Genomic DNA, 15,011 nt, shown 5'->3' with positions numbered 1-15,011 from the left:
TGCACAGGACTCCTGACTGCCCTAGGCCAGTGACACTACTCCCGTGTCCAGCTTCCAGGACTGAAAACCGAGGCGCTCTGCGCGAACCTCTGCACTGGGTGATCTATTCCTTCTTCCTGACGCCCTAACAGTTTCCCTTCCTCTGGCCCCTAAAGGCTCGGGCTTCAGTGCTTTGTGATCAGAACACGTCCCGCTGTCCTTTCTCACGGGTCCCCCTGGGATGCGGGGGCCCCGTGGTCTGTGGGTTTCCTTCCTTCCTTCCTGGTTTAGTCAGGGCCTCACCTTCCATCTGCGTCAGGAGCCTCCTCCGGGACCCCACGGGCCACAGGTCAGAGCCCACGGGGGCTGCACCCAGCCTCCTTCCCCTCCCCTCTAAAGTCCTGTTACTTCTGTGTCACCTCACACCCATTCCTCTTTTCATTACACGGATTGCCTTGAATTTGGCCCGTAGGTGACCGTACCTTCCGAAGATGCTTAGTTCCCGGGCTTTAAGAGTCTATATTTCACCCTAAAGATGAGGACACAATGAAGCGCAGGCGCAGGGGAGTGGCAGGGAGAGCACACGCTTCCAGTCAGAGGGTGGAGGCCTGAACCCAGCACCGGCCCCTGTGGGAGCTCCTAAGCCTGACGAACCTCCAATTCGTCCGCAAAATCGGAGAAGCCCTTCTCCCTCCCGCCCCTCGGCCACCCGGTGCGGTGACCCGGATCGCAGGAGGTGCCGCGAGGCCCCCCGCGCGCCCGGAGGAGGACCCTGCCCTTCCAGGTGGGTGCTCGTTCCCAAGTCCTCTCTGAAAGCAGCACGCGTGCGGCTCGCCGTCCTGGGTCACGACGCCCTTTATTCAGCCGGCGGCGCCCCGTGACAGCACCGGGCTCTTGGCTGCTGCGTGTTAAGGCGGAGACGCCCGCGCGTGCACAGCTTGGCCACGCTAATGGTGATGCTGCTGTCTGAACTGCAGTCCACAATAGCCGCACGTCCCAGTTTTGGTTTCCTTGTCCTGAAAAGATTCAAGAGGAGAGACCTCATGTTTCCACATTCTACTCCAAGTGTAAACACTGAGACAGCAGACACGGACCTGAGTTACAGCCTCACCTAGAGACGGCGGAAAAGCTCTGAGGTCGCTACGGGACCAAGAGCCATGGTGGCACCGGGGGCCCAGGTCTCGCTGCAGCCGGGGCAGCGGACTGAACCCCAGCTCAGCACCTACGCCAGAACCCGTGGTCCTCTCGAAGGAGCACCGCAGGGAGCGGGGATGGGCGCAGCGGCCGCCTGGGGCCTTAGCTCGATGCCCATCTGCCCTCCCGGCCCGGGACGGCCGAGCTCTGGCCCTGAGCACAGAACTCAACGGACGGGAGCGCGTGGGGTGCCGAGCAGAGGCCCACCCGCGCGCCCCCGGACCGGGGTCCGGTCCGGGCGCACGCCGGCCCCTAGCGGACGGGACAGCGGGGCACTGCTGACCCCCTTCCCCTCCATGACGCCACAGCAGCTGAGCCCCAGCCCCTGGTCGCCTTCTCCGCTAACGGCCCCGCGTCTCATCTTCCCTAAGGCTCTGCGCACCCATCCACGCGCACAGGGGCCGAAACGGCGGTCCCAGGAAGACAGAGTAGGCGCGTGGAAGGAGAGTGGACAGTCGGCGCTGGCCACACAAAGTACTTCACACAGCACCTCACGGCGCGTCCCAGCGCGAGACGACGCATCCCAAGGCGTGAAGGCGCGTCCCGGGGGACAGGTGCCCTTCACGGGGTCCCTGCGGCAGGGTCCACGGGCAGATCGAGCGGGAAGGTGGGCGGTCGAGGTCGGCACTGCGGCGGCCGCTCTCAACAGGGCACCTCGGACTAGGACAGCAAGGACAGGGGACACGGTACCAGGTTTATGTACACTTTCGGGTGGCCAAGAGCCCCCCCGCCGCCGTCACACGCGACCACCCGACGGTCAGCTCCACTCACGGGCTGCTCAGCTATCAAATCGATGGCAAAGTTTTCATTCACCTGGAACAAGAGGAAAAGAAAAATTCGTAGAGCCAAAAACAACAGCTTCATAATTTCATGCGATCCAAGTTTATGTGGACAGTGCCCCCAGGCCCCCAGGTCCCCAGGTCCAGCCGGCACGGGCACAGTCGCACACAAGTGTCTCGAGTGCAGACACACACACGCTTCTGGCGCTTCCTGTGGATGCAACTTCAAACGTACAGAAACAGTGCAAGAACTTGAATGCAAACCCCTCTCGCTTCTCTCACTTGCCAGGACCTGGATTCCAGACCGCTAACAACTGCCTGGTGGGCTTTGTCCCAGGCTCCCCTCGCCGCACCAGCCACCCACTGGGACAGGTCAGGAAGAGCCACGGGAGGGACTGTCACCAGCAGCACCCTGCTGTCACAGAGGAGAGGAATACAGCCCCCAGAGGGCGGCCAACCTGAGGAAACACCCAACCGGGGAGGGCCGGGCAGGGGAGGGAGGAGAGGGCAGGGGAGGGAATCCAAGGGACAACGGCACTCACGGTAACTGCAGGCACCAAAACACGCTAGGCTCAAGTCTGTGACTTTACAGACTTTAAAAATTCAGTAAGCGCCTTACTAGAGATAAAAACCGATAAACAAAAGCAGAGATCCGATTTCTTCCACCTTCCTCAGGCCGCCCAGTTTCTTTTCACGCAGGTCCTCGGGCTACCGGGACGCAAGAGAACGTGACCCTCGGCCCGCCTCCCACCCCCACCCCAGGGAAACTGCATCTCGAGGCTGGAAGCGCCCCACGCAGGAACCTCGCCATGAAGAGACCAGGAGTCGGACCTGACCCCGCCCCCGTTAGACACTCACAGAACAGAGGCACAAACACCTCTAAGGACCACAGTCAGGAAGACCCAGCTGCAGGTGACCCCACAGGAGAAAACGACCCGGGTCTTTTGACAAGTGAGCTCCAAGGACACAAATGGACAGATAGGAGGGGGCGCGGGGTGGGGGGGGTGGGCAACACATAAAGTTAAAAGAAACAGACACGTCAGCAGTGCGCGGAGCTGAGGCTCCAAGATACAAACGTAAAATGAAATTTTTAGTAACGGGACGCTCCGAGCGCACTTGCCACCCCCTGGACGCTTCAAGGACTCACTGGAACCTCACTCACGGGAAGTGGTGCTGCAGTCACGTCGGCATCTCCGGGACACACGTGCGTCCCGGTGAACCCGACGTCACGGAGCGACGCGACGTCACGACCCGCTCGGCCGGCCGGCGCTGGCGGGCCGCAGGGCACTGCCGGACCAGAGTGGAAGCCGGCGCGGCCGCTGGAAGCTGCTGAATCGGAGTGGCTGGGCTCACAGGACCAGGGGGCCGTGATACGTTCCCTCCGCGTTGAAACGGCCCCTCGAACGTCCCGGCTCGGCACCTCACGGCTCTGACGACGAGCCACCGCGGCAAAATTCGGATGCGGGCCAGGGGGCCCGCCTGGCTCGTATGTGATTCGCAGCGAGCCCGCCACTCGGGGCCGCCTGGTGGGCGCCACGCAGACAAAGCCCGGAGGGCCAGGGAGGCCGTACACATGGAGCATCAGCGTCGGTGTCCAGGGAAAGGGCTGAAGCCGAGACCACACGGTCCCTGGGGAGCCCACGACCCGGTGTGGGGGCCGACTCCGGTGTCCCGCCGCGGTGGGCCGGCCGTGCCAGGGGCCGCGGCCTCCTCTCCCGGAGGGCCTCCCTCGGGAGGTCCCTGCCCCGGCTCACCCTCCTCTCTGACGCCGTCGTCCGCAGCCATTGGGACCCCGCTCTCACCGTCGGCGGCAGGTGTGGACCCTGCTCAGGCTGACAAGGAGCAGCTCGCTCGACGGCACCTCCAGATCTAGCATCCTCCACCCACCCAGGCAGGGAAACAGCGGCGTGGCCACACGTGGAAGGTCACCCGCGCCCGGAGGCTGAGGGTCACGTGACCGAGGTGCACAGTAGCCGGAACGCCGTCAGCAGCGGAACATCGCACGTCCCCAACAGATGCCCCAGGAGACAAGACAGGAAGTGCGAGGCCGCACAAGGCCGCACAGAGCACACACCGCCCGGCGACTTCGCGACCCGCTTGCTGAACGTCCGCCTCAGTTCTGACGTGTCACTACGGGCGAGAAGTGCGCGCTGGGTCAGTCCCGGTGACCAGGCCCCGCGGGTCCCCACCCCGTGTGCCCAGAGCCCCGCCTACCGCCTCAGTGAAGATAAGGAAACAAGGGTCAGGCACCATCTTTACCAATAGGGGGGTGGGGCCTCTGAATCCGGGGTGATAAACCCAGGAGTAGGTCAGAAAGGCACAACTGACCTCAGATTCTCCGGAGCCAGCTGACTCCGTCCAGAGGACGCGGGACCCAGAGCGGCCCGGCCCCTCGCTCTCCCAGGCACCTCACCAGACCTGACGCCCCAAATCCACAGGATGGGGACATTTTGGAAAAGTTTAGTTATTTCTTAAAAAGCTTTACGGTTACAGACCCTGACTTTGTAAGACTTTTCCTCCAACTTCTATTTCCAGAAACACAGTAGGAAGTTACTGGGAAGTACGGCTACGTTCGAGCCAACACACCAGGTGCGCGGGGAGGCCAGGCAGCGTGGACGCGGGATACGGACGCGCTGGGTGTGGACGCGCTGTCCTACCAGCGCTCTGAGCTCGGCGCCCCTGTGGACGGCCCCGCCGCTCCCGATGCCGGCACCTTACGGCGGCGGGCTGCGGAGGGAGGGATGTCGTGCTCACTCACCTCTGCTGCAGACAGAGCCACACGCCCCACAAATAAAGCCTCATGCTGTAAAACAGTATGGTGTCTACCTAAGTGACAAACGTGTCACAAAGGGCACACTAACAAACCCCCAGGTCCCATCACGGCAGTCAGACAGACCACCATCTCCCGCGGGAAGGGCAGCTGACACCGGAGACTGACACAGGACTGCCCCCGTCACTCAGTAGGTGACCCTGACCTACCGTGATGAACGTCTCGTTCCCAGGACTCAGGCCAACCGCAGGAACACATACACTGAGCCGCAGAGGAAGCAGGGCCCAGTCCCAGCGCCAGAGCGCGCCCAGCTGCCGACCCGGTTCCCACGGGCACGGCCAGGAGCGTCCCCAGCCCTTCCAAGGGACGAACAGAGAAATGCCACGGCGCCCCGCATGCTTCACCTCAGCTGTGAGCACACGCTGTGTCACAAGCCATAAACCGATGGCTGGACACCTGTCCTATACGCGTCACTAGTGTAACAAACATGAAACTACCTGGTTATGTGCCTCTTGGTCAACCGACTTGGGCACAAACATGTTTAGGTCCAAATACCTAGTGAGCTGTTTGTATTTTTTAGCTGGTGTTTTGGCAGCAACAGTTCCTATGGAAAGTGCAGCTCAAAGACACAACACAAAACACGGGACCACACGAGACAGTATTGATCTGTACAAAAAGGAATCGCAGCCTAGTTGAGCAACCAGTGTCCTGCAGGACGTTAACCGTGTTCATGGAGAGCTAGAGATTTAAAGCAAAGTAAAAGCCCCAATCCAATTACTTAGAACATCGACTGTTTTCATACTAATACCAACATTTATACCCAGCTAAACGTACGTGTACACACACACGTATATAATTTTCAAGTCAAAATAAAAACTCAAGTTTTCATCCAAATTAAAAAGGAAGCTACATTTGGAGAAAATGCTCAAAAACGCCCCTTAGGACTTTTGGACAGCGGTGTCCACGGGTGCTTTGCGGTGACACAGGTTCAGGGGCCACCCAGCCGGTGCCAGGAGGGCGAGCTCAGACACACGGAGCAGGACCCAGCACGGGGCTGCAGAGCCACCAGCCGCGAGGCTCAGCGCCCAGGGCCAGCAGTGTCTGGACCCCGCAGTTTAGGAACTCAGTTTCAAGGGTTTTCCTCTGGGTCCGGGGGGTAAACATACGGACAGGCCACGCCCCCCACCCCAGGAAGCCAAAGGCCCGTGGACCCCATTCACCCCACTGCCAAGACAGAGAGTATATACCTGGGAAGGGAAATGTTTCAGGAGAGCCACGCCTATGAATGCGACGCCCAGCTGTGTTGACTTCTTCCAGAAGGAGGGAAAGCGGGAGCGGATGCCTACTCACCACTTACAGACACACTGTGCACCTTTACAACGTGAAGATGTGCCCCTGGGCCCTCACGATCTCAGCCAGGAAAAGGCCACGCACACACGGAGCTGGGAGAGGGGTGCAGACCTGGGGGAGCTCACAGAGTGAGGCGACACCTTCAGCACTGCCCCGTTCCCACTTTACTCGCTTCGCCAACTCTGATTTTGTTTGTTCGGTTTCAATTTTAGGTTGCTTCCCTGATGCAACCCCTCTGCCGCCACCGCCCCCTACCCTCCCCCACCACCCCCCAGCCCCCCCCTTCCGGCCCCGGCAATCAGAAGCCAGAGGCCACACAGTTTCCAGCAGAGAGGAGCTTGTCACAGACCCAGGTGCTTGCTGGAACATCAGAAGAGCTGAGGTAGGGGGCCGGGGGCCAGGCCACAGGGACGACCCCCAAGCTTCAGGACCCATGCATTCCCCACAGGGCACCAAACTCCGCCTCCTCCACCTGCCCCACCAGGCCCACAAAAGAGGAATGGAAGTAGAAATGTAGACGCTAAGAGCGGACAATGTAACCAAGATCAGCGGGGAAGGGAACACGATTTAGGGCCAACTGAGGAGCAAGGAGAAGGTTGACTGAGGGAAGGACGGACTCAGGGCGACCGTGGAACACAAACAGACTCAGAAGTGGAAAACCGGCCGAACCAACACGCACGGAGACTGGGGAGCTGGCAGCGCGGGTGAGGAACCAGGACGCGAACAGGCCCCTGCGGGCTGACTCCACCGCCAGCCCTGTCTCCAGCGGTTACCCGGTGAGTGAGCCGTAAGACCCACGCGGGGAAGGACAACCCTCGTGCTGGTTTCAGCGTGTGCATGTCCGTCCCTGTGAGAACACAGTCTGGTCTGTCTGGCAGTAAATATGAGAAGCGTACTCCAAAGAGTGACCAAAAGAGTAATTTTTAAAAGCTGCTGTGACTTCCTTTAATCTGAAGATCTCAGGAGTAGAAGACACAGAAATGGAGACGGTAAAAAAGATCACTCCCATTTATACAGAAACCGAGAGACACAAGATGTCACTTTACAATGGGGGGGGGACAAAACAAATACAGGCACATTCAGCATTTCAAAGACAGGCAAACTTCCACAGCCTCCAGGGTGCCCCCCCCCCCCCCCCAGTTTGAGAATTTAAGTCCAGAGATTAACTTTTATTTCCTGCTGGTTACATAAAGGTTTTACCAAAGCCTACCTCTCTTTCACTAGACGTTTGGCTTACCTCTTTCTGGCGACCTACAAATCGGATTTTCCTGTAGTCTTTATCATCATAAGCCTGAAAAAAAAAAAAAAAAGACCTTATATGATTTTCACAGCCTGATACGGGAAGAAGTCACTTCCTACCAAGAGTAAACATTACAGGAAAGTGTTTTCTCTTAACATTCTGGCCACTCGTGGCCAAGTGCGTGAGGCGCAAAGTGTAACTTCGTGACCAGGGGCATTCTCCAGCGATATACCGAAGGTGAGACGGGACAACAATCGGAACCGGAAGGTAGCGAGGTGCGGTCTGAAAGCAGAGACCAACTCGGGCAGAGGAGGGGCGCCCCCAATTTTCTTTCACCTCTGGCCGACACCGGATAAAAGTGTCGGCTAGGGGACTCCTTAATAACACAGGTACCTCGCTCACTTTTCCGCCTTCCGTTTTAGACTACAGCGGCCCCTCGGCTTGTTAAAACGTACGGCCTAGCACCGCGGACACGACAGGAAGCGCACGCGGGCCCCGACGGTCAGCCTGTCCACAGGGACGGGCCTGATGCTGGAGCTGGAGACGCTCGGAGGACGAGCCTACCCTGACTGCAGAGGCACGGCGGCGGCCGTGGGGGTGGGGCGGCTTCCGTCTCGTCGGTCAGAGCGTGGGACCCCCGCACACACCCACCCTAATGTGAATGGGGGCCGGCCCGGGACTCGGCCTGCGAGACCCTGCCCACCGGCCGGCGCGTCCCCCGGCCGCAGGGGGAGGGGACCGGAGGAACGGGAAGCCGAGATGGAGGGCGTCCTCCACGCCGCGGCGGTTACCTGGCCGGTGTGCGTAATCTTCTCCCCGGTCGGTGAAGTCCGCACCCCTAGACACCTGGCGCCACGGGGCAGGCTCAGCGCCGCCGGACCGCTCCGGCCCAGCAGCCGGCAGAAGGTCACCGTCGCCGCCATCTTTGCGGGCTGACCCCTGACCCGGCGCACCGACGCGCTGACGCGTGCGCACGGCTTCCGCGGGGGGGAGGGGCTCTTGCTGCGGCGACTTACGCTGGGGGCGGGGACGCGCAAGCGCAGTGCGCTCGGGCGAGTGCCTCCCAGCAGGTGCAACGGTGGGGCCGAGGCTCAGTACTGAAAAGGCGGGAAAATTTGTGCGCAACCTGAACATTTATCGACTGCTGAGTGGCCCTCCTGCCAGGGCTAGGGCAGAGCAGGATGGAAAATGAAAGGGCACTCTTCACATTCGATGACAATTGATAATCATGGAAGGAGGTTAGGTATCTAATGTTTTTATTGGCGAAGGGTCCTTGCATTGCCTAAACTGTATGTACATTCACGTTGCGCAGCGCGCATTTCTGTGTGGGCGCGGGGACAGCAGAAATTGAGATTTCTGCAGCAGAACTCCAGTGAAGCTACCAGTAGGACACATTCGATGTCATCCCCATGCAGATCAGCCCCGAGGGCGCCCTGCTCTAGAGCACACCTATGCAGACCCGCGATGGCGGTCCCGGTGCTTCCCTCTCCGAACTGCCTGTTCATAGATGGGTCAGGAGAGCCAATTACGCCGAGGGCGGTGGGCACGGGGGGCAGACTCAGAGTTCAGAGCTAGGGTGGGGATGCCCCCCCACCCGCCAGGAGTTGAGGACACCCACAGCCCGGATTCCGGGAGGTGGAAGAGAACTCAGCAAGGTGAGGAGAGACGAGATGCACCGGAAATCTCAGAACGGAAAGATGCCCACAAACAGGTACCCAGAGGCAGGGCCAAAGCTCACCTGGGCAGGTGCAAGAGTGAGCTCGCTGCCTTATTGATGGTGCGCAGATGGGCCGCCGTCTGCAGGTCGCCTCCGTGTGCACGGACAGTAGATGGATGGGTGGGCACACATACCCGGAATGACAACATGCACTGGGTTCAGTGTGGACTCTGGTGGTGGGTAGATGGGTGCTCACCGTAGTCCTTCACCTTTTGTTTGAAGTTTCTCATTAAAGAATACGGGCGGGAAAAAAAGATATCTAACTGCAACCAGTTAGGACCAGTGCCTATCTCCACTGCTTCCCTGAGCCTCAACACATTTCTCCCAGGATGTGCACTTAATACAAACGTGTGAATTCTTCTAGATTTTTGTTTTGAGCCGGTATTCGTTTTTTTTAAACGTCTACTTGGTTGTGACTTATTTTTCATTCCAGATGTGTATTTCTGTTCCCATTTTGTCAGCCTCCGAGGCCGTAGGTACCCGGTGGCGGGAGGGCGTCCGCGCAGGGGTAGCTGGGGCTCCTGCAGCTCCGCCTCTGCGCCCGGCGCTGCGGGGACGACCACGTGACCCTGCCGCCATCTTTTTTTCTGGCGGACACTGCGGGCGGCGGCTTCTCCGCCCCATTGCGCAGGCGCATACGAGGCGCGCACGAGGCGCGCAGGCGACAGTCCCCGGCCCCTTCTTCCCAGGTCTGTGGTCCTGGGGGTCGCGTGGGGCCGGGGAGGAGGAGGGGGCGGAGGCTCGGGAGTCCCCGGGTGCGTCGCGGCCGCAGGTCCGGGCTGTCCACGCCCCGGAGGGATGCTGTCCCCGGCCGGCGGGCTCCCCCGGGGCCCGGAGACAGACGAGGGGCGGCGGAGCCAGGGAAAGGGCCCCGGGACAGCCGAGTGGCGGCGGAGGGGCCGGGGGGGGGGGGGGGGGGGGGGTCTGGCGGCGAAACTCCTCCTCCCGCGCTGAGGCCATACGGATTGTTTCTCGGTCCCCCGCAGGCCCGGCCACCACATGGCCCGCGTGCTCGTGGCGAAGATGCTGGCGTGCGCCCTGAGCCCGCTGCTCCGGGGGAGCCCCGGGCCGGCGAAGCCCCGCGCGCTCTCCACTCTCCTGGCGGGACCTCTTCGCACCGCGGGGCCCGCGGGACCCTGGCCCCTGCCCGGCGGCCTCCTGCCCGGCCTGCAGCTTGCCCTGGGCTTCAAGACCAAGGGCGTCATCAAGGAGCGCTGTCGGGACTGCTACCGGGTGAAGAGGCGCGGGCGCTGGTTCATCTACTGCAAAACGAACCCAAAACACAAACAGAGACAGATGTAGGTCTCCGCCGTAAAATAATGTGCAAGACAGTGTCCCTATCTTGAGGAACGGTACTACCTCGTGGAAAGGAAAATAAAAGTGAAGCAGTGCCTAATCTAAGATCTGTCGAGCCTCGGGTTTTGTTGACTCTACCGCCGGGCACCTCACCCCCATGTAGCGCAGCCAGGTCAGCTGGTCAAGCCAGAGCCCCGGATGGAAAGCGCATCGTTCTTATCTTCTGGGCAAGCCGTCCGTGCTCGGGCTGCAGGGCAGGAGGCAAGATGGAGGGGGTGTGGGTCTTGCTTCTGAGGCGCCCCTGCAAGGCGGCGTCCGGCCCTGCCCCCGCATTTAGCCCGCCTGCAGCTTCTGAGTGCCAACTGCTCCACTCCCTGGCCGCGGATAAGCATGAAAGCCTTGACGGCAATCCTTACATCAAGGAAAGTTTGGTTCCCCGAGTGTAAAGGTGTTTTAGACACCAGTTAGACGTGTTTGTCATCTCTGGTGACGCACGAATGGACACGTGTGTGGTGTGGGTGCGCTGTGCACACGTGCATGTCCCCGTATGCATGGATGTGGGTGGTGTGTGCACGTATTTGTACATGCATGTCCCCATTTGCGTGGATGTGGTGTGTGCATGTATCTGTACACATGTACGCACGACGCACCTGGAGGGTGTGTACTAAGCAGAGCCGCCGTGGGACTCCGCAGGCATGTGGCCTGGAGCCCGTGGCCTGCAGTGTTCTTGTGTCTCGTGTCCCAGCGGCTGTGTCACCCGCACGGTCTGAGCCCCCCACAGAATGTCCCCGGCCCCCCTGGCAGCCTTGGTGTCCGGGCCACAGCTGGAGCGGGTTGTACTAGGAGGACAGTGGTACAGGCATCACACCGTGCGTGGGCAGCTCCGTGTGCCACACTAAGGCACAGCGCACACACAGTCCTGCTCTCCGGGATCCTGACCACGATGCCCGGAACCACAGCACAGAGCCCAGGAGGCAGCTCAGGACAAGAAGTGACACGGTTTTGCACATTATGTCACAGAGCAGTTTGTCCTGGGAGAAGGCGGGGTTCAGCTAGTTCTACTGGAGTAAAGACGTTCTTTCCCCACGTTGCTTCAGGGGGTCCCGGGACCCCTGCCCTGGTTTGAGAACAGCCAGCCCATATAGACGCTGTAACGCTTAGACTTGTTTTCTCTGAAGCGAGCTGTGTTGAGTGCAGGGGTTCTGAGGGTAATTACCTCCTGCATAGACCTCAGTCCCAGAGCAGCTGCAGAGGAGCCCTGTGACCTTAGGAGGTTTCCCCTCTCAGCACAGCTGGCCCTCAGGACACAGTTTTCCCAGTGCAGGGCCGTCCAGGGCACTGAAGTGTGTGCAGCAGCATCCTCAGCCCCCACCCACTAGATGGCCAAGAGCACCTCATCGCTGGTTGTGACAACCGAAAGTGTTTCCAGACCTGGCAGACGTTCCCCGGGCACGATCTGCCCTGGAGGGGCTGACACGCAGGGGCTGATTCCGCCCAGCCCTCCCCGCAGGGTTCCTCTGAGAACCAGAGACCTGGGTTGGGCAGGGCCCGGTTCTGTCGTGCTCCGCCCTCCGGCTGTCACAGGCCCGGTCCACCGTAGGCACTCAGTGATAACAGTGGAATCAGATGACCGTGCCTGCTTGTAAATACACAGCCTTTTGTCCTCTCCACTCAGAACAGGCTCATCCTTAAGGTTCGGCACACAACTTTGTTCCGAAGACGTGGCAGACTGGCCCTGTCCCCGCGGGCTCAGCCACCTCCCCTTGTGGGGGAGAGTTTGATGCCACACCCGTCACGGACCCGCAACGCACCAGGCATGCCTTCTCAGTGTTTTCTCCTTGACAGGTGCGAGGTTTCACATGCCATTGTGCGTGTCTGGCTCTGTGTGGGGCTGACGGTGTTGTCACAACCACAGGTACGTGCCTCTGTGGAGATCTTCAAAGGGCAGGCAGTAATGGGGTAGTGAAGCCATGGGCCCCAAGTCCACAGGAACCCATGATTACAGTTGACAAGCTGGAATTCTAACAGGCTGTTGATGGGTTTTTAAGTCCTTCCTCCCTCCTGGGATTATTCGTCCCTATTTGATCCAAGGTGACCGTGTGAGTGCTGACCAAACCCTCCCACAGCCCATTCCCTTTCCGATACCTGCACGGACCAGCGTTCAGAGTCCCAGGATCTACCTGCAGCGACCAGCATTCAGAGCCCTGGGATTCCAGCTTAGCAGCAAGTGTTGTTTAGGACAAGAGACAGCAAGCTACTCCCGCCCACCACCCATTTTTGTAAGTGAAGTTTTATTGGAAAACAGCCATGCGCGCTCACGAATGTATCGTCTGTGCCTCTATGACAGCGGGGTAGCCGCTGAGTAATTGCTATAAAGAACATATGGCTTGAAAAACCTAAAGATATTTACTATTTGAGCTCTACGTGCAGAAAAAGTGTGCCAACTCCTTGTTTAGAACGTTACATAAGCTCTCACCTCACCCTGGGGCTTGACTTCAGAGACCACAACCGGCCAGAAGCGTTTCACGGGTTCTCCGTCGTCCACACAGTGAGAAGGATTTTTGTATTTGTAAATACTAGCCATAAACAAATAGAAATTGACATAAAAAGCGGTGTTTGTAATAGCACCGAAAACATGAATGTTTAGATACCAAAGTAATAAAATCTGCACGCATTCTATATACTTAAAATTGTAGGGGCGCCTGGGTGGCTCAGTCGGTTAAGCGTCTGACTTCAGCCAGGTCACGATCTTGCGGTCCGTGAGTTCGAGCCCTGCGTCGGGCTCTGGGCTGATGGCTCAGAGCCTGGGGCCTGCTTCCGATTCTGTGTCTCCCTCTCTCTCTGCCCCTGCCCCGTTCATGCTCTGTCTCTCTCTGTCTCAAAAATAAATAAACGTTAAAAAAATAAATTAAAAAAAAAAATAAAAAAATTGTAAAACACTGTTGAAAGAATGTGAGTGAAATGTAAATAAGTATTTACATGTACCATGGTTATGGATTAGAATATTTGACATTGTCAGTTCTCACCAAATTAGTCTGCAAACTCACTGTAGTCCCAATAAAAATCCCAGCAGGAATTTTTGTGCAAAATGCCATGCTTCTTCAGAATTTTACGTGGAAAGGCAAAGTATGTAAAATTAGCCAGAATTTTGAAAATGCGAAGAAATGTTAAAGGAGGCATGCTCCCTGATTTCAAAACTTACTTTGAAGCCACAGTAGCCAAGACACCGTAGTATTCATGCAGCACAGCTCATAGGTCAGTAGAATCGAATAGAGACATCAGAGATAGGCCCGCACATATGTGGTCAGATGATTTTCAAAACAGGTTTAAAGGCGATTCAGTGAAGAAAGGATAGGCTTTTGTACATATGGTGCTAGAAAGTTGGATTTCCATATATACAAAATCCCTTTCACCATATACAGAGGTTAACTAAAAATAAATCACAGACCTAAATGTAAAACCTAATATTATAAAATCTTAAGAAAACAGAAAATACATGTGGCTTTGGGTCATGCAGATTTATTAGATAAAACACCAAAAACATGATCCATGAAAGAAAACCTTCATAAATTAGATTTTACCAAAGTTAGGATCTTCAAAATATTTTCATCAAAGTTAGTATCTTCTGCTTTTCAAAAGATACTGTCAAGTAAACGAAGACAAGCCAAAAACTGAGAGAAAAGATTTGCAAAACACATTTCTGGTAAAGGAATGGATCTAGAATATATAAAGAAATCTCAGAACTCAATAACAAAGAAACGGCCAACACAATTCAAAGTGGGCAAAAGATTCGAAGAGCTATTTCACAAAGGTACACACACCGATGGAAAATAAACACAAAAAAATGTTTAACACTGGCTTCAGCAAAAAGTAAATTGCTGCCATGACAAAATAATACTACAGACCCAACAGAATGGTTGAGAAATGGAAAAACCACGTTCTGGTGAGATCGTGTAGCAAGGGTAACCCTCACTGCAGATAACACAGACACGTTGAATGCGGCTTGGCCATTTGTCATAAAGTTGAATGATGCAATCACTTAGCAATCCCTTGAGTATTTGCCCGAGAGCAATGAAAACTTAGGTTCACAATAAAACCTTTATGTCAGTGTTTATGGTGGCTTTATTTACAATTCAAACGAAAACCACCCCAACTGGAAACAGCCCACATGGGCTTCCGCCGGTGAACGGATTAACCAAGCATACATTCTTACAGTGGAATTCTCAGCAACAAGAAGGAAAGAATTGATAGGAATGAAAGCATGAATGAATCTCAGATCCACCACACTGGTTGACAGAAGCCTGCACTCAAAAGCTATATACTTCATGATTCCAGTTATATGACATTATGGAAAAGTCAAAATTATGGGCACAGGAGAAAGTCTGTTGTTGGGAGCTGGGGGTGGGGAGCCAGGGTTGGCTACGAGGGGACGTGAAGGAATGCTTTTGGGTGATGGAAATGTTCTGTCTTGATTATGGCAGCAATTTCATGACAATATACGCTTATAGAACTCCTAGAACTCAACTTCAGTAAGCCTTGCAAAAAAAATAGCCAAATGGAATTTCCAGATAGCAAGTTGAGATCAAATAAAGACCCAGGAATGCAGTGCGCTGTGGGACAGTATCCAGCACTGTAGCGTAAATGGCATTGCCGCCCTGGGGGAGGGTGGAGAAAAACCAGCCGTGG

At 57.0% G+C, this 15,011-nt stretch overlaps 2 protein-coding genes across 2 annotated transcripts; one reads left to right on the top strand and one right to left on the bottom strand.

Annotated features, from left to right (window-relative positions):
• Nucleotides 1-818: 818 nt before the first annotated feature.
• Nucleotides 819-8,276, bottom strand: NDUFS6 (NADH:ubiquinone oxidoreductase subunit S6). Its single transcript, XM_086675451.1, has 4 exons — nucleotides 8,104-8,276; nucleotides 7,310-7,363; nucleotides 1,864-1,986; nucleotides 819-995 (listed from the first exon to the last, which is right to left on the bottom strand). The coding sequence occupies exons 1-4, from the start codon at nucleotides 8,233-8,235 to the stop codon at nucleotides 927-929; spliced, it is 378 nt and encodes a 125-aa protein (XP_086531577.1). The 5' UTR covers nucleotides 8,236-8,276; the 3' UTR covers nucleotides 819-926.
• Nucleotides 8,277-9,662: 1,386 nt separating this feature from the next.
• MRPL36 (mitochondrial ribosomal protein L36) lies at nucleotides 9,663-10,430 on the top strand. The gene is made up of 2 exons (XM_086675461.1): nucleotides 9,663-9,718; nucleotides 10,016-10,430. Exon 2 carries the CDS (start codon nucleotides 10,029-10,031, stop codon nucleotides 10,329-10,331), a length of 303 nt encoding a protein of 100 aa, XP_086531587.1. The 5' UTR covers nucleotides 9,663-9,718; nucleotides 10,016-10,028; the 3' UTR covers nucleotides 10,332-10,430.
• Nucleotides 10,431-15,011: the final 4,581 nt, after the last annotated feature.

This window comes from Puma concolor, chromosome A1 (genome assembly GCF_028749965.1).
Source record: "Puma concolor isolate L17-30 chromosome A1, mPumCon1.1.hap2, whole genome shotgun sequence".
Taxonomy (NCBI): domain Eukaryota; kingdom Metazoa; phylum Chordata; class Mammalia; order Carnivora; family Felidae; genus Puma; species Puma concolor.
This window is presented reverse-complemented; position numbering and strand designations above follow the sequence as displayed.